The sequence below is a fragment of the Epinephelus fuscoguttatus genome, linkage group LG8, assembly GCF_011397635.1.
Source record: "Epinephelus fuscoguttatus linkage group LG8, E.fuscoguttatus.final_Chr_v1".
NCBI lineage: Eukaryota > Metazoa > Chordata > Actinopteri > Perciformes > Serranidae > Epinephelus > Epinephelus fuscoguttatus.
Genome location: NC_064759.1, coordinates 25,713,250 through 25,733,126, shown reverse-complemented (window position 1 = coordinate 25,733,126; position 19,877 = coordinate 25,713,250). Strand labels below are relative to the sequence as shown.

The 19,877-nt window shown below is 43.2% G+C and overlaps 1 protein-coding gene across 9 annotated transcripts in view; it reads right to left on the bottom strand.

The window, feature by feature from the left end:
* Window positions 1–19,877, bottom strand: part of phactr4b (phosphatase and actin regulator 4b) — a 29,785-nt gene that overhangs the window by 8,827 nt on the left and 1,081 nt on the right. For 2 of the 9 annotated variants that reach the window (XM_049584839.1, XM_049584843.1), the window contains exons 1-7: window positions 16,877–17,025; window positions 14,186–14,269; window positions 10,126–10,241; window positions 9,610–9,654; window positions 2,362–2,532; window positions 1,960–2,040; window positions 595–1,110 (exon numbers count right to left, since the gene is read on the bottom strand). In XM_049584839.1, coding sequence (XP_049440796.1) covers window positions 595–1,110; window positions 1,960–2,040; window positions 2,362–2,532; window positions 9,610–9,622 — 781 coding nt within the window. In that variant the 5' untranslated portion in view covers window positions 9,623–9,654; window positions 10,126–10,241; window positions 14,186–14,269; window positions 16,877–17,025. Of the gene's footprint in view, window positions 1–594; window positions 1,111–1,959; window positions 2,041–2,361; window positions 2,533–3,826; window positions 4,582–5,926; window positions 6,158–9,609; window positions 9,655–10,125; window positions 10,242–14,185; window positions 14,270–16,876; window positions 17,026–19,877 lie in introns of those variants that run through there. The other 7 variants (XM_049584842.1, XM_049584840.1, XM_049584841.1 and 4 more) reach the window with 6 other exon arrangements.

Below are 19,877 nucleotides of genomic sequence, written 5' to 3'. Positions count from 1 at the left end.
TTTAAAAGAATCCTCTTTTTTCTTATAGCATGTTTGCAGTGGCGTTTTCAACATGACCGTCTCCTCTCATCTTACCCACATACTTTTGCACATGGGTACCAACACTGAAACATTAAAGTGGTTCACGTGTCAGATAAGAGACGACTGGACAACCGAGGTCTAAAAACACCATTATTTCTCAACTTGTGATGTTTTAGTAAAATCAATTAGCTGTGGCTCTTCACCAATTATCACTGAGCTGACAGTGGTAGCGTTAAAGGGCAATAATGGATATAGTGATCATGCCACGTTAATTAGGAGAGGAAAAGAGAGGACAAGCTATTCCCTCATGTTCCTGAATAAGAAGCGTAGCTGGAGCAGGGCCCCTGGGACCCGACAGGAGCCTGTCTATATCTGGGAGGACAGCACATAAGCAGGAAAGTGACAGTAGGAGGGAGTGAAAAAAAAAAAACATGGACTGATCTTCAAACATGTATGAAGGAGGTCAAACAGTTTATCTTTGACTTGTCCACAGTGAGGAACACACGGGGCTCTTATTATTACAGCTTTTTTAAAATTGGTGGAGGATCTGAAAAAATACCAGAAATGACTCACCTCTGCGGGCTCTTCCCTCTTCAGCAGATGCATGTCGAGGGAGCGTGGGCTTCCAGTCTGCTTCCGCAGGCCGACTCCTCCTGCCGTCCTCTGATGGGGCCTTCTGCAGCCCGGGCCTCTTCTGCCCGTCCTCCGGGTGAAGACGGCCCCCACGTCTGCCCTCCTCCATCTGCCCGTGAATCTGGCCCTGCCAGACCATGTTAGGCTTCCACTCGCCCTCGGTGTGTGCACGATGCCCCATCCCTCCCCCTCTCCGCCCGTCTTCATGCAGTCCCGTCCCCCTGGAACCCGGAGTTCCCCGGCGGTCTCCGTCCGAGGGAGAGCGTCCCCTGCGGTCGTCTGGCTGGGTGAGCCAGGCCGGGTTCATCCTAAAGTCCGACTCTGAGGGGAGTTTGCCCTGATTGCATGGACTCCTGCCACCACTCACGACTCCTCCACCTCCTCCGACCCCAGCGCTCACAGGAAGAGTGTGGCCGTTCTTCACGTAGAGCTGCTTCATGTTTTGTGTGTCTGCATCTGAAGAAGTTGGACAAAAGAGCATGTGTTTTTAGAGACAACACAACTATCAACGCACAAAAATGACAAGAACCAACACTCCTCTGTCTAAACACTAAATATTTATTCAATCTAAATTATTCAAAATGTTTTTGTACTGTCAGTGTCTTTGTTTGCTTGGTAGAATATTTTGGGAGTTTATTGTTCTCTCCCTCATGATCCAAGATGTAAAACAACAGAAGTGATGGAACAACTCAGACAATTAGTCAATCCATTAGCTGATTAAATCGTATGTCCTCCTTTGGGTCATTTCTCAAGCAAAAATACCAAGTATCTGCTGGTCCTACACCATTTTCTGCCATTTTACAGACTAAGAATAATAATAAAAAAAGGAACAGATTAATCGATAATGAAAATAATCTGTACAGCCACAGTAAAACAGGAAGGTGCCCTTAACCCAAGCCCTGTAGACAGAGTCTGTGTTTGTTGGTGTGACGAAGGAGCAGCTGTAGGTTTAATAAATGGGCTTCTGCAACAGCGGGAGCAGCATTACGCTTGCACACACCCCTCTCAAAGCTATTTTGCTGCAGGGCACAATTCGTTCCACTTTTCCTCAGCTCTGGAGAGTGGCATGCCATTTTAAACAGATATTACATTACTTTGAAAAACAGCAAGGTGAAAGTATATTTGCCTTTTAAAAAAAGAAAAATGTATGTCTCAGACACCTGCTGGTTAGGAGGACAGTGTTCCTGCCATTATGTACTGATGACTTCACTGTACTGTCCTGTGTGGGTGTGATATCCTCGGGCTGTCAGATACAGACACTGGTTGTGTGCAGAGAGATCAGATGTATCACACAAGCACTCTTACCGTTGTCCGGGACCTCCTTCAGCACCCCCTGTTCTATAAGCTCCTGCCGCGTACGCCTCGTCGACATCTTTCTCTCCAGTTCTGCCGTCAATAAAGAGAATTTACATCACACACTCTTTCTGAAGAAAGAAACATTGCAGTAAATCGGCCACATTTAGCACGTGACTTCATGCTCCGTAATTCAAAGAGGCAAGTTTGGAGAGCTTCACTCAACAGGATGTTTTGTTAGCAGCTTATTGTCTTACTGTAGAAAACATTGGGAGAGTCAAAGTGGCCTGTAACACTGGAGCAGGAACACATGCATTGAGGAATTTTGATGAAATGTAACTGATATGACCAGTGAGAGAGGAGGAGGAGGGGGGTTCACTCACTCTACGAACACAATGAGTTCACGCAACAGACCTTCTGAAGTTTCCTTGAACTTCTCGCTGCTTTTCTTCTTCCGCCACTTCCACGGCTTGAAGATCTTGCCAAGGGTGGAGAACTTTCCCTTACGCTTTGGGGGAGGGGTGCCGTCCCCTGTGCTGCCCCCCTCTCCCACCATTGTGCTCTGGTGCTGTTCAGCATCATCATCTAAAATAAAAGCGGTAAATAAACATAAATCCAACAGTTCTAATGAGATTCGTGCAACTTAAAACCAGACACAGGAGCGTGGCAAAAAAGAGTATAGATCCATCAGCAGTCACAATATTCTGACAGGATCTCTCTATGCTAACTGAGCTCATCTGCTGCCTTTGTAAAGAGGGCTGCGCTCATTACGGCTGTTATTATCTTTAGCTGTTAGTTCTCGGGGACTGAGTGTGCTTTGGCAGGGCAATGCTGAGAGCTCATGGACTCCTCCACATATCCACAGTTAACAGGAGAGGTCTGATGCTGGCGTTCAGCCAGGATTTCTCACTGTCAAGTGCTCACATTCCTTGGCTGGATGGAGACTAGTGCCTTATCAGCCTTTCAGCCCTCGCTGCCTCTATAGAGGAGAGAGGCACACACATGGATGCAGCCATACAGTAGCATAATGTAGTATCGGTTATGACACATATATACGCAACCAACAATCAAGAAACGTTTTAAGGAGCGCTGATCGTTATGAGACACCATTAAGGCTTAGAAGCACTCTGTTAAATGGCATTCTGTCGTCATGGTTACATATTCTGGGTGGCGTGATTGACAGGCCAACTGACAGGGTGCTGAGCTCAGAGAGAGTTTCAGACGTTAGCTCTTCCAAGGCTGCAGCTGCCGTACTCAGCAGACATAATATTTACCAGTGGAGAGAGAACAGGGTCCGATTTAAAACATCCAGTCTCATGCACACACAGGATGTCTCAGCGACAATAGTGCCTCGCAGACTGATTCCCACAGCAATATGCTTTAACACAATACCTACAATACTGATGTAGCACACTTAGCTGTCCAGTAAAGAATGTGTGAATGTAACAACAACAATGAAAACATTCCTGGGTGGGAGCTGACTTTTCATTTGACAAACACAGCAGGGACGTCAGGGTTAGCCACGGACCAGCAGCCCTGGAGCTGGCAGTGTTTCAGTACCTTGCTAAGGGACATTTTAGCATGGTGGATGGTTGCTGACACAGGATTCAAACCCATTTTTTTGCAGCTGAAGGACAGAGTCTTTAACCACTACTCCACACGGCTACCTCAGTGCTGCTGGCGGGGTAAAATTTGAACCGTATGCTTACGTCGTATTTAAAAGCCTGACTGTCTGTAAAAACAGACTCCAAACTCCAAAACAGTTCAAATCAGAACTGCTCAAACTCATGCACTGCTGCCAATACAAAATTATGGAATGATGTTATGTCCTGAAAAGTATCATTTTTGACAAACCTTAAAAAAATAGACTCTAGTCTACCTGGAAGAGGGGTGTTAAGCGTCCAGCTTCCATGGTGGTGGGACTTGAAACAGCATGCCATGGAGAAGCAGGAAGCATTCAAATCAACTGTCCTGTATATATCCCAAAAGAAAACGCCAGAAGGACAAGTTGCAGAGAGCTCGTCAAAACTACAGTGCAGAGGCTCCGGGTTCAAGGGACATGTCCACACCATGGAAATCCAGCTTATCTTGGCGAGGTAGAAATCTGAGGATTCAGACCAGCTGCCATAACATCCAGATTAAGCATTGCTTAAGGCAGCCTGTGATCCAGAACTGAGGTTCTCACACAGCAGACTGCTCTGTCAGAGGAGCCTCTGACACAGTGGCTCAGCTGAAGCCAGTGAAGCAGGATAAGAGCTGCCTGTGCCAGGCCTGCACACTCCAAAGCACTGCAGAGATGACGATCGCAGAGGACTCAGCCCATGCAGCAGGCATCTATTTGAAAAAGATGACTGACCATATCCTTGGGAGGCTTGTACATTAGCCAGGGATGCCTGATTATAAAATGTGTCAATCCACCGACACACACACAAAAAAGAAAAGTACAGTACATCCACTTCAATTATCACATTCGAGGGAGAGCTGTGGATCCACTCAAGATTCTCCTTCACAGATACAGAGAAAAACTCTCCCGACATGTCATTGTTTCAGCTGTAGTGAGAAGAAGTCTGGCGTGTGGTGGCACTACAGCTGTGTGTGACTGTGGGAGTGGGAATGGGAGTAAAGGGTAAAAAAGAGCTACAAAGAGAGAAAAGTACAGGAGTTATGGGGGGGGTGGGGGTGGGGGTGGGGGTGGCAGTCTGGAAACACAGGGAGGAAACGGCACTCCACCCTGATTCTGTGACCGAGAACAAAGACAACCTCTTCCCCTCACTCTCGATAACACAACACCGCTCATGGAGACACGGCGCTGCAAGGTACGACACAGTGAAACTAATTAATATTCTGACTGTTAAAACATCTAGATGATATAAAACCCATTTCCATTCAGAATGAGGCCGGGACAGGAATTCTCACAGTCATACTCTGTAATCAGGAGCTCTGCCAAGATAAGGCATACCAGTCAGGAAACATGGGGGTGTGTGACACTGTGTGTGTGTGTGTGTGTGTGTGTGTGTGTTCCTCTGACGTACCCCTCATCCTGAAGCCACACCTACTGCTCTCTCAAACATCTCCCACAGAGGCCAGATTTCCCTCTAACCTCATGATTCGATGAGTCATGGCAGGGCTGGTCAGGTGAGCATGTGGTTAAAGGAGATTGTTGTTTTAAAGGACCCGGCTTTTAGTCGATCTGTTAGCCAAGCCATCCTGATCACTTACATAAGAAGCCCCCTTCCACAGGGTGCAATGGTTAGGAAATACCTCCAACCTCATTATAACCCTAACCCCTTGCCAAACCAGATTATGAATTTTAATCTGCTTAATTGACAGCACACAAAGGGGTTATAATCACTGCGACTGCTTCTTGTGGGATCTTATGTGCCATGAAATCATTCAATCCTTTGACCCAATATCACAGCATAAGTATGTTAAATGAATACCATAAGGGCATGTTTTTTTTAAGGTAAGACATATTTTATTCTTTCATATGAATTCACTGCTTTCTACTTTGTCAAACCCAAGGTCAAAACCTATAATTAATGGTTAATTTGGTCTGTAGGTTTACACTCTCTGCAAAAATCAAAGGAGGAAAAAATTAGCAATTAATCCAAATTTATGTAAAACCTCTCAGACACAATAATTTTTAATATCTTTGCAATATTTTTGCAGCGAAACTAACTGCCTTGTGCACCAAAACATAAGAAAATAAGTGCGCAACACTTGAGTGTGTAAAAACACAGCTGAGATTCATCCACATGATCCTGATGATTTCACATTCCTTGTGGTGAAAATGAAGGAGGGGGCCGAGAGAGGAGACTTGATTATACAATCTCCAACCCTCATCACTCCTCTGCGCTTTAATTCATTGAAAAATGACAAACTAACACACTGATTTCATGCTGTCTAAGTTGCTCTTGAGGAATGCACAACTGTGCAAAGTAAACACTCATGCACCCTATGAGTGAGTGCAGAAACTTACCGCCATTGTTGTGTTGTTGTGGGTCCTGAGCTGGGGTCTCCACACGAAGACTCTGTCCCATGATCCAGCCCCTGAGGGGCCCTCTACCTGTCCTGCACCCAGAAATGTGCACACTGCACTGGACAGCTACACCTGCCTTCCTCCTTCAACAAAGTCCACTGGTCTCTCTCTACCTCAGGTCCTTTCTTCTTCTCTCTGTTTCTCTCGTCTACCCGTCCTCTGTGCCTTTCAGTTCAGTCCTTCCCCCCGTCCCTCCCACCCGCAATCTCCTTAAGACTTTCCCTCCCTCCAGGACTTGGACTCGCTCTCCCCCTCGCTCACTGACCCTCCCTCCTTGGCTCGTAGCACAGGTCAGCATTCACTGAAAGATGCCAACCATTCCTGGGAAAAAGACAAGTCATGTTTTCAATCTGATGTGCGCGCCGCGGTATGTGGTACATTCTATGCATCCAATAATGCATGTCAAATGTAATGTATGCTCTGTGGTGCAGCTGGTCTCAAGAGAACAGGGTCTTTTAACACTCTGATCCAGAAACAGAAAATCCAGACTTAAAAACCTCAGACCACATAGTATGCCCTGAAAACAATCATCTGCCTCACACACTGGTGTCGGTATTTTCTTGCCTTCCTAGCGTTGAGATGACAAGGAGAACAGAAGTTAGAGATATAGACAGAGTTTGTATAAGCTGTTCCTAAATTAGCAATGCCTCTAACCTCACAAACAAAAACTAATTTAGTCTGGATGTGGAGGAAAATGAAGCAATTTCAATCAATGCCTTCAATCAGGAGAAATATAACACAAAATCAGAGACCTGACTTTTTGTGGGAGCTGCGTAAAGGTCAAGTGTGTCTGAGACACGGCTCCCTCTCAACATTTAGACAAGAATCACAGCTATGGCACTGAACTCGTTAAAAGAAGGAATGCAGGATCAATAGTCTTCTGACAAATAGGGAAATGTGCTGATCAGACTTATGTAGCTGTTTCTATATCCAGCTACACGCTAATATAAAGCTACTACAACTCTTTTTTTCTGAACTTACAGAGGGTGTTTATCATGCCGCTCACCTCCCTTAATGCCTCCAGACACCATTTTATGCACATCTCCAAGTACTCTTATCACAATTTGAACAGTCTTTGAGGCATTAGCATGACTTTGAAATATGTTTGCCAAGGAGAGCTGCCCTGTTTGGGGCTAGAATATAGAGACAGAAGCAGAACAGGAAATAAAAAGAGACAGCTTTCTCTCAACTAGAAGAAAAGAGAAAGCACGGACTGGACCCCTGAATTAGTGCTTTGATTCCTTTTGAGGTTTGTGTGTGTGTCTTCAGAAAAACCTTGTCTGACTGCTCCTCAGAGGAATCCGGAGCATTGAGCTGTGTCATTATGCCTGGATAGATCAGAGTTTTCTGAGCGTTTGGCTGCATCTCGAAGCTGTTTCTAAAGATGGAGAGCTAGTGTGTTCGACAGCGTTCCTTTTCTCTCCCTGTGCCCCAAATACAGCCTCCACACCGGGCCGGCTTCCAGAGAGAGCTGAGCCAATCCGCATGAGCCCAGAACCTGTTGGCCTGACCTGGATAACAGACTGGGCCAGGCCACTTCAGCAGACTGAAGCAGGTACACACACACACACACACACACGCACACGCACACGCACACACACACACACACACACACACACACACAGAGCCCCGTCCAACATGGGGAGAGTATGGAACCTATGGATGGTGCTAAAAAGCTACGTGTCACTGCTCCGAGTCTCATTCATAATAGAAGAGTGCTTTTTCAAGCTGTTTAACTTATGCCTCATATTTTTTTACAAGGACATGTTTTTAACCACTCGTCTGCAGTGACCTTGTCGTGACAATCCACTTTTATAGCCAAGAGTAAGTTGAGAAAATCAATGCCACTTTCATGTCTGAATGGTAAATGTGAAGCTTCAGCTAGTTAGCCTAGTTTAGCTTAGCTTAGCTTAGCTTAGCTTAGCGCAAAGACTGAAAATAGGGGATAACAGCTAGCCTGGCTCTAAAATCCACCACAAAGTGACTGCACTCGTCCAAGTAATAATCTGGCACACGGCCCTCTGTAAAAGAACAAACTCTCATTCAAAGTCTTGTTTTGATGGATTCAACAAAAGAGATACAGTGTTAGTTAGTGAGGTTTTTCCTGCTTGGAGAATTACAAGGTGGCTGCCTCCATCACATTTTTGTCCCGCCTCCAGTTTTGACAAACTCTGACAGGGTTCATAATGGAAATCACAGTTTTCTAACAAGCCTTACGCTTGGGGGATTTCTGTCATTGTGCACTAGGAAAGGCACTGCTAAAGCTGCCAAAGAAGAGTTGTCTGTTTTGGACCGCAGAAAAGCGGTGGCTAGCCCGGTCATTGCCACCGCAAAAAAAAAACAACAAAAAAAAAACATGGCTTTTTTGAAGCCAGGTCGCCACATTTGGGCAAGAGGTTGGAGCTGTGAGGGAGTGAAATAAAAGTTCACTCTCTGTACAGTTGTCATGAAGGGGCAAATTAGCTAAAAACGACAAACTGTTTTCTGTACCAGGCTGTTAAAAGGTTTATTTCTGCTGTAAACTCTGGCGTTTTAACAAGGAGGTCTATCAGGATTGGCTTGCTTCCAAAGCATCGCGATTAATGTGCTAACACTTACAGCCCTACTTCAAATGTAATTATTTTTTTAAATGCTTCAAAAGTAGGAGATCTAAATTTGTGTAAATAACATTTTGCCTGCAGAATAAAACTATTTTACAAGATTTTCAGTATATCAGTGTTTGTGGTCATGTTCTTAGTCTCAAACAGAGCTTAACCAGTTCATACACAAACATACAATTCACGAACAAATACTACTGGGAATACAGAAAATTGCCGATCAACATTTAACAGCCAGGAATTCACACCAGAGACATAGCTGACTATCCACGTAACAATTTAGCCACCATTTATTAATAATAGTAATATTTTTTAATATATAATTACTGCAACTCCTAAAATTTGTTGCTTGAAAAAAGAGCTTCCTTGAGCTACATGAAGGTACGGTACACATGCATGTGTGTGCAAATCATCTACCAACGCTTAAAAACACACTTGTAGATGTTTTTCAGTCTTGCACTGATGAGAATTGAGTATGGCTTTTAATATGAAGTGGCCACAGGAAGTGCTACCTGACAGTCACTAGGGATGGCTTAGCATATTGACAGTTGGGCATTTTAGCTGCGTGTTTTTTGGCTGAGTAGTTTTACAAAAGGGAAGTGCTTAACTGAATAGCTAACCAAAAACAAATAAAAAGCAAGTAAAGCAAGCAAATAATCAAGGTTAATACTTCCTTTTTTGTTTCAAAGCAGTTAAGCACCTCATTCTCGTAATCAAACTTTAAAAAACAAAAAAAGCTTAACTTAAACAATGACGCAACAGATATTCACCGAACCATCTCTTTAACAACACACATGACCAGGGAAATCCCTGAAAAGCCAAGCTTTGGGAGGGGAAACTGATCCTCAACCAGAATGTGAGGTTGAGAAGATGTATGGCTGGAGTCCTGAGTGGCTCATAAAACATCAAGAGGCTAGACAGACCCCATAAACACAGTGTATGTACAGTGAGATGAGTGGATCTACAGCTCTCTCCAAAGTATTAACACTGCACTTAACAAACCACAACGAGCAACTCGGTACTCACCACGATTTTCCATTACAGAGTTTGAGGCACACCAATCAACGGTTCCTGAAAAACAACAGTGTGAGATGTGAGCTGAGACACACCAGCTGAACAAGTCAGTAATTCAGTTTTTCCTTAAACTTTTTTTATTTGCAAGTGACGCTCCAAAAACATGAACAATGTGGTCTTAATTTCATGGCATATTTAGTCTTAAATGATTCAATCAGAATTCCTTAAAAACCATAATTATCTTTACAGTATAAAAGTATCTGAAGCATCTAACTCAAACTGATCTTGACAAGATAGACCCCAAATTTCTTGACCACTTAAACACTAAATTAAAAATCAAACCATATGTAGTTACGCCTGTTTAGATAAAAGAAATCACATATCTAGGAGTTTACATTTGGTCAACCAAAACTTAATGGCTATGGTTAAATTATCTTTCAATAGCATGTATGTAGCATTGCACTCATTATAAATGACCGTAGCATCATTAACTGTGCATTTATGTTAATAAAAAAGGTACAGACATACACTATAGAAAGTCATGGGTGGGGTGGGGGTGGTTGAGGCTCCTCAGCAGCAGTGTAGCAGTATTTCTTCAGGTCTCCAGCATGCTTAAGATGGCAGCGCCACCCATCTTAACCCCTCTGATAAAAGACAAACAAAGAGGATTAGATCAGTTAGTCATAAACAGAAATCATGGCAAGACAGAGTAAGATGCGTGTATTATCACTACAAAGAATACCAGCATATTTAAATCAGAGTGAGCCTGAGACGTAAGATCCAAATTTCAACTTGACATAAATTGTGATCTGCATTTTTTGTATCTGACGTAGACTGAGCAGAATACAAAAAGCAAATAGGATTTAAAAGAACTACAGCATGGAGAGGACATCAAGCTTCATCTCAGAGATGCAACAAAATCATCCACATTCCTTTGTATTTGAACGTGTGTGCATCATGAAGCAGAGAAAACAACAAAGGCCCTTAAAAAGAGACAAAATATGAAACATCAACATGTAAGAAAATCTCAGTTTGGTACAGCTTCAAGTAAACGGACTGCAGCAGACTCCGGTCATCTAAAAAAAGACAATGATGCTACAGTAATCCTCAAAACTGGATGACTGGAGTGTGAATCCATATCTGTTACGTCACTACTGATGGTAGTGTTAAAAATCTCGTGGGAGAACGGTTTCCTGGCATTCGCTCAGACCTTTGCTTCCAACTGGGCATTGCTCAAACTATTCACGTGTAAAAAGTCAAAACGCTCTCGTCGAAACACTTCAATAACGTAATTAAACACTTTTGTTGGCCAAGTGCATCGCTTCATACCCACAAAGTAACACTCTTAAGTCCCTGAAGTGGGCGAATTTATGTATGGCAAAAAATATTCTGCTGCTGATGATTGTAGTTACTGACAGAGCTGGAATAGCAAATACCTAACAAAAGGGTTTATTAGTTTCCAGGAATACAAAGATGCATAAGCAGAACACAGACTGATAGAGACCCAGGGCAGAGAGCAGCAGAGCGGGGCAAAACGGAATCAACTGTAATTCAACTCAGTTTGATATCATCAGATTGAAGCTGTTGTGAAATGATTTCCAGCACATCTCTTAGACTGGAACACAAAAGGTCTTTATAAAAGAAACTGAGAAAATGAGCAGGCTTTACTTTCCTGAACTTACTGGACCTGTTGCATGTACCCATCTGTTGAGAATGGAAATATCAACATCTGCTCTTGACAGTTCAAAGAGAAAAGAGGACAGAGCATGAATTCCAGCTGCACCACGAGATAGGATCGAAAGGCAATAAAAAGTAGTGAAAGATCCATTTCTCATAATGCTGAAACTAGAGCGGTCATGATTAGGCCAATGAATTAATCTGCTACTTCGATAACTGACTGATTGTTTTAGCCATTCTTTGAAGCAAATATTTCATGGTTTCACCTTCTTAAATATGAGGATCTGCTGCCTTTCTGTGTTTGACATCACTGTAACTTTAATATTTACGCTATTTTAAGACCTCACCTTGAGCTCTACGTCTGCAATGTACACTCCTCCTTACAGAGATTTTATAGAAACTATTATATAGAATTCCAGTATGTTATTGCCATGGCCCAAGAAAGCTCAATAAATATTTGAAAACATGAGCTACTCTCTCTCAAAGCCAGAAGCCAAGTCTCAAACTTGTGACGTCATCAAGTTTAAAGTCTGGAGCTGCTCCACAGACAATGAATGATGGATCTTGTGGACACACAGAATGTTTGTTTTTTTAAAGATTATTTTTCTGGGCTTTTTGCCTGGACAGGATAGTGTGAAATGGGGAGAGGGGGGAACGACATGCAGCAAAGGTTTGCAAGCTGAAATCAAACTCGCGACCGCTGCAGCGAGGCATCACCTCTATACACGGGGCAGTTGACCTGGAAATCCAGATACCCCGCCCCAAGCAAATTCTAATTTGCACTGCATGGGAATCTGGCCCCAACGAGCAGAGCCCGCTGAATCACCAATCAGATCAGTCTATCTGACAGAGGCGGGCTCTGGGCAGGCGTAACATGATGAGAAGAGCGCTGCGCTGTAGGAGTCGAAAAGTAAACAGCCAAAATGGCAGCTGCTGAAAGACCACGTCCATTCAATTTAGCTTTGGAAGAAACGCTAAGCCAACTACACTTATGTTTTTCCTTGAGAGAGGAACAGAAGACTGCTCTAGAAGCCTTTGTTTCCAGGAAGGACGTCAAATCAGTTAACCCCACTGGTCGGCAAACAAATGGGGCTTAATGCAATGAATATGTCACCTTGTTTTTTGCTCTGATTGGCCATGCTATCCAATTGCATGCGGCAGCATTTGAAATGCCTCAGTTAGTGCCGCCCCTTGGGTAGGAAGGGTGTATCGGTGAGGGCCAGACTCAAAATCTTTCTAGATTTGAGTCTGGATTTCCAGGCTATGGGACATTGGCACTATCCACTAAGCTAGCGACACCCCAGAATGTTTGTTTTTAAATCCAAATGAGCTTTATTCTATTGTAGGCCTGGGTGGTATCTCGGTATTATGGTATATCAGGGTATTTTAAAAAGTCCTGACAGTATGATTTTCAACGCCATCAAAACTACTCTATTAAACTCACTGTGTGTAGTACACAGCACGCACCACCAGAGGTCAGTCTCTGGTCTCTACTGGTGGAAAAGGCAGCTGGTGGTGGGGGGATAACATGTCAGAGCTCTAAACAGCCGGTCAGCAACAGCAGAGAGGCCAGAGGGAAATAGTTTTACAACCAACTCGGTGAACTATCCAAACCAGATTTGGTAATTGTTGGAACAGTGGACTAACTGAATGACTATCAAAGCTAACCAAGACAGTTTTGGTGAGATTTATTTTGTTTCTGTCAGTTTGAATGAAGTGTTTTACCATGAGTTAAAACAGCAGTTAAGCTAGTCGTAGTTCTGTGAAAGAGAGAAACGGGTATTCAAAATGGGGGAGGTTGTATTTCTCTGTTTAATGAGGAAACTAGTTGCAAAAATATGCCATTCTTGACATTTTGTCAGTTTCTATTGTGCATTTATTTTACTGTAAAGACTAAGAGAGCCTGAGGAAAGTAGTGAACCCGCCAGTCACAGAGGGTTGGGGGTAGTGCCACAGACTAATATTGTCATATACCACATACCCCGGAGAAATTTCAGGAAGGTATGGAGGTATTAAAAGTTAGATACCACCCAAAGCTATTCTATTATAGCGTTCTCAGGCCTGAAACAGATAATCTGGCCATATACTCAGAACAAAACGCTGGGTGCTTTCAGTGTCATCTACAACATCTTTCCAAATTCATTTTGGAGCAGATCCAGACTTTGTACTTGGTGACATCATACATTTAAATTTTAGCACTCTAGTTTCTGGGTTTGGGAGTTATTCAAATTTACAAATATTTTTAGACTGTTTTAAACCACAGGGAAAACATGTATGCCTTTTGAAAACAGTAGTTCCCTTTAGACAAAATAAATAAAATAATGACATAAAAATAATAATAAGCTACAGCCCAAGACCTCACGGCATCTTAACACACTGGACTGCAAGTTAACCTTACTTTGCTTAGCTTCAATACTATGAAAACCACATCTTTGGGGGTAATGGAGAAAAACCAGCAGAGGCATTTTCTTTGCATGAGAAACCAAAAAGCAAAAGCATGAGAAAAAAAAATGCTGGTTATAACTAGCAGTGAAAAAAAATGCATATGCCCAAAGTCTAACCCCAAACGAGACCGCAAGATTCCTTCAGTTGCTCTCTCCACAGCGCATGCAAAGCAATCCTTCTGGTGTACTAATGGACCTTCATATCGGCTTACATTTTTGTGAATTACTGGTCTAACCAAACTGCAGCATCTCTGTCTTGCGGGCAAGTATTATTATCAGTGAATGGCAGGATAACAGCAAAAGTGCTGTCGGACTCTGTGAAAGCATCCAGGCCGCAGAAGGCCCTTTGATAAGACTATCATTGTAATCAGTGATCAATGTCCTGCCATGAAGCACAGCGCCGTCTGTCCAAAGCATGCGTGGCTGGGTAACAAATCAGATGGGTAAACTCAGAAACAATTTCCTACCTTTACAATTATATTCTGACTTTTGGCATTCTTCTCTGTTCCTCTTCCAGGCCAATTTACTGGCAGGGTCAAAGGTGAACTTCCCTATCAAAAGAAGAAGCCCGAGTAACAAAACTTGGACATCAAACAGGTCAATAATCCTGCCAAACATTACATCAAACGGGCTTTAAAGAATTGTTGTCATAGTACAGCCGTCCAAACAGACTGGAGGAGAACCCTAACACCACTGAGAGGAGGCAGATGTATCCGTGGTTGGAGATGATTTTTTTTACACTCCCGCCCAGTGCCACAGCCTTGGCTGGATGACTCAAAATAATCGAGCTGAGTGGTGAGCATTTTGCTCTATCCAGGGAAAGAGAAAATATCTTTGGTGTCTGAAAGTATGAGCGGATTTGAGGCAGTGAGGGGGTAGAGCTACAAATACTGAGCATTTTCCACCAGCTCAGCCACAACCTCATGTTATGTGTGCATCAACTAGATAAATTCCACGATCAAATATTGCTCTGTTTCACTTGCTGTTTCTGTCACGCTCACAGCCAGTCTCAGAATGTGCCCATAAAAAAGGGATGTTGATGGCCTACTTCCCTTTTGAGTTGTTAACCCTCTCCCTGCTCTGTGCTGTATACAGAGCAGATCAATATGAAGTCTCTCCAAACTTTTGCGAGACCCTCTGTCACTCAGTGTTTGCACTGTCACAAAAGATGTTTTCTCTGACGCCTCTGACAGCTGCCACGAGTCACTTCAGAGTGTTGGGCAAACAAGTCAAAGATGACATGACACACTCGACCAATTAATGACATAAACATCCAACTGGAGCTGAAATATTCTGACAGAAGAGTAAATAAATGAGTCATAAAGTTACCTCCCCTCCTCATCAATCACCACTCATACTATAGTCTTCGTCTGCAACTCTATACAGTCAGGACCTTGTTCAAAAACTCTTATTACGAACCCACATCCTTTTCACGGATGATACCAGCTGGGAGCTTGTCCTCTTCCCAGCTTCCGTCCCACAAACACTCTCACCAGGAATAGGAGCCACCAATCAGGTATGCGAAAGTAGCCGTTACAGACCGCCTAGATGTCCCGACCGTATAATCTTCTGTGGGGTGCACACACCCTCACTGCCGCACTCTACTAGCGCTGATTCAATTACGATGGGAGCGGAAACGGCAGCAGCTGGCTGAGTTATGCCATCTTTAAATAGCAGTGCGCTTCTTACTCCAGGGCTCAGGTTTTTGGGCACAAAAAGATGCCAAGTCAGTGGAGTAAAATTATTAACTCCACACTTGAGACTTCTGTCTAAGACAGAGTGAAGTTACAAGATGGTTCAAAGCTGATTTAGTAGGTCCTGAGTCAGGTGGACTGAGCTGACGCATACTTACAGGCCGGCTCCAGAGAGGTATCAATGATAGATGTGTAGATCAGAAAAAGTGGCTGCTGTTTGGAAGGCAAACCTGCAGTCTCTCTGCTTGGACCTTTCCGCAGTGTGTATCCGAGCACCACGGTTTCCGCACCCCTCTCCAAAATGGATGGACGAGGGTGTCTGTTCCCAATCCGGGCCGGGTGAGCGTCATCACCGAGCCTGCCCCAGAAAAGCATCATCCACCACAGGGACCAGTGGCCCACTTCTCTCTCTCTTTTTTTTTTTTTTTTTTTTTAAAACAAGGAGCCCAAAATGCTCCTCGCCTTTGCTAAACTTTTCTCAGTGTCCCCCACCTGTGTGAGGACTGCACTGCAGGGATAACTTACCGCCATGCAACACAATGCATCCACACAGCAACAACATGGCACATATGTTCACTTTACACAGCATCTCCAGGCTCTCCACCTCTGCTCCCTTGCCTTGAGGAGGGCGGGGGGGTGGAGGACAGACATTTACCCGAGAGCTTCCGAGGAATCTCAGGCACACATCAGTCTCATCTGTGGTCTAACCGAATCAATCAGGCCCAGCTGACAGCTTAACCATTGGTGGTTGCCGCTTAATGGCCCATTAAAGTGGGGGGGACTTCCAATGGGAAGTAGAAAGAGCTCAAACACAAGGCATGAGGCAGCATTTTGTTCTTGGAGGAGAAAATTAACTTCAGGAGCTATTACGCCACAGGCAGATGGAACCAGAGGAAATGCATGTTACTGAATAGGAGAGGGCGAGGAAGCACCTGAGCCAGGGTTTAAAGAGGTCTACATGAGCCAAATATACTTGGTTCACAGTAACAAATGCAGTGAAAAGAAATATAGCTAGTAAAACAATAATTATGAACACATACATGCCCTTTTTAAGCTTGTTTGGTTATTTAAAAACAGCTTTTATCAGTAGGTTTCAGGCAAAAAGTGTCACCCTACTCTTGTAATGTGAATAAGTGGCTGTATGTTCCTTATGGCATCCAGTATCACAATGCCATTGAGGAAATACACTCTCCTTAGTCAATAATACAACATATTACTAAAAAATTAAAGTAAAAAAACTCTGCTAGGCTACCAGCTCCAGAATTACACGTTAATACCACACACATGCAAGCGCAAATATTCCCCGTGAAGATGAACAGGCGAGTGTATCACGTCTTCCATCTTTGCTCGAATACTCCGTGTCCTAATTAGATTTAAATGGAGCGCTGATTTCTACTTGTATCGCCGAGCTGAGGCTGATTGTTACTTAACCACTTCCTTTCCTGAGGCAAGATTACAAATTACCTGAGAGGTGGACTCGGTCTATCGCGTGAAAAGCATCACATTACACAGCTGTTACTCCCGGCAGAAGGAGAAAGAGGAGCCCGTGTGTGTGGAGGCTTCCTACATCGACCTGCCTCCCTCTCCGCGAGCGGATCTCGCGCCAGTGGACTCAAGATGCTGCTGAGTGACTGAGAGAGGAGCTGCGTCAAAGCCGCCGCAGCGAGCACGCACACTTCCTGTCACGGCTTTCAAAATAAAAGCCGATGTAGCATTTTGCTACGTTGTGGGGGGCGTTTCGTTTGAAACGTTTAAAGTAATAAATAAATAAGGGAGAGTTTGTTATGTATGTTTTTGCTTTTGTTGCTCATATTTTAGTCACTTGCTTTTCACCTACAGTGACATGCATTTGGGCACCCCTGGTCAACATGTATTTTACTGTTAATAGTTACTGTGAATAGTTTTTTTTTTTTTTTTAAACTTAATTTAAGAAAAAAATAATAATCTTAAAATATTGAGGAAATGTGTGATCTTTAACTTTTTGTCCTTTGGAAATCAGAGGTCATATTCAAAAAGCTTCCTAGCACAAAGAGATGCTCCTACTGACAAAATTCTTGTGACATTTTCTTAGAATTTCCCCTTAAAGTTAGGACTATGTATGCCCTTGTAAAGAAAAAAGTCATTCACAAAGCATCTTAGACCTTAAAAGAGCTCCTAAGGAAGCTTTAGAGTTTGTTAAATGGAGGAGAAAATGATGGAAGTGTGGTTGATTTCATTAGGCATACGCAGACATTTCCCACCTAACACTATAACACCAGAAATAAAATGATCACAACAGAAAGATATTTGAAAACTGGAAAAATGCAACAGTGCAGCAGTGATGATTTGGGTCTGTCTAAACCTTCCATCAGCAGAGTGATCACACTAATAATGACAACACTTTAAACAGTCAGTAGTTCATTTCATTTCCACTGGGTGTCCACGCCTTGCAGAATGCATCATACCTAGCAACGGGGTCAACCACACCTCCTCACTAAGGTAAAATTTTTTGTCCCTTCCTTGCTCAGAGTTGCCTTGAGAACTCTCCTAAATCACTCCTAAGCTAAGACTCCTTGCTAAAAGTTTTTAGCCTAAGTTAGGAGCTTTCTGAGGGTATTCTCAGAATGTTTGTGAATACCGCCCAGGGTCATCTTTACATCTTTTTTTTTTAGTGCACATGAACTAAGTTAGATGAGTAAGTGTAGTTAATGGAAGTAGCAAAGTTTGACTCTAAGAGCTCTGCGATGTCGTACACAGGTGAGCGCCATCTTTAGCATTTAGCTCAAAGCACCACTGTGTCGAATAGTTAAGTAAGCAGAAGATGAAGTGATCTCCAAATGGTATGGAGTTAGAGATGGAACATGCTTTTCAACATTTTAAGCAGGATTAGTGAATTAATTTTGTTTTGTACAAATTTAAAGTGAATAAAAGGAAAGACGCACCATGCAAAAGTCTGGGCACCCCAAGACATTGAGCTCCCACATAACTCTTACCAGGGTCTGAGATTTTAATTAGCTTGTTAGGGCTATGGCTTGTTCACAGTCATCATTAGGAAAGGCCAGGTGATGCAAAATTCTAAGCTTTATAAATACTCCATCTCCTGAAACCTCGTCCAAACAATCAGTTGCCATGGGCTCCTCTAAACAGCTGCCTGTACTCCAGCAACTAAAATAACAGATGCAAACAAAGCAGGAGAAGGCTATAAGAAGACGGCAAACTGTTTTCATGTTTCCCCAGTTGGTAATGTAGTAAAGAAATGGCAGTTACTGTGGCAGGAAATGGCAGGAACTGAGGAGGTCAAGTTGAGGTCTGGATGACCAAGAAAGCTTTCAGACTGCACCACTCGTAGCATTGTTAGAAAGGCAAATCAAAAACCCCTGTTTGACTGCAAAAGACCTTCAGGAAAATTTAGCAGTCTCTGGAGTGGTGGTGCACTATTCTACTGTGCAGTGACACCTGTATGAATATGACCTTTCCTGTGTCCTCATGACAAAAGTCAGCATCAGGAGTTTGCAAAGGAATGTCTAAACAAGCCTGACGTACGTAGCCTACTGATCATGCAGGGTGCCCAAAACTTTACTTCAGCCTTTTTCCTTTTTTGTTATTTTGAAACTGTAAAAAAAATTCTTACAACATTGAAGAAATGTGTCATCTTTAACTTTCGCAATTTGGAAATCAAGTCATCTTTTACTTGCTCAGCTATTAAGGAACAGTGGCTACGTTTACATGCATGCTACTATTATGATTATGACGATATTCTGAATTTGAATAGGCTCACGCAAACAGCATATTCTACTTAGATATTTGGAATTAGGTCTTTTTCCAATTCTATCTTTCCAATTAGGACTCATGCGATATAATTCAGGTTTGGGCATGTATACAGCACATTCGGAATATGCGTCTCAGCTGGGGTCTTTACCGAAGTTTGTGACACACAGCCTCTTGCCTGTATGGTCGTCTCTGTGTGTGTGGTCATGGAGATGTTGTACACAAACAAGCGTCAACCTCTGAGGCTGAAAACTGAGGCCAATGCAGAAGTGCCAGAAGTGCAGTTCATAGAATGGCCACTAGAGACTGGCTCCAAAACAGAGTCAATCCTCACAAACCCCCCATGTTAAAATGTCCAACTTTATAGTAAACATATTTTTGCTGTAACAAACAGAAATAAACATATTGAAAAATATTGGGTCTACAGGGATTGACTCACTTCCAGAGCCAGCCTCAAGTGGCCATTCAAAAAACTGGCACATCCGAGTCTGCTTCATTTTTCAGCCCTGGCAGTTGCCGCTTGGTTACAAATCAGGGTTTCTCCAATGCTTGTTTGTCATGATGGAGAGGGGTTGCTAGCCCAACACCTGCTAATGTGAGCTTGCATTTTTTCCTCCAACCTAAACCAGGAGCTGAAATATCTGCAGGGATCTCTTCCTCTCCAAAAGAAATGAACCCTCAGATTTAAACGGGTAAAAACACTCATGTTAAAATAAAA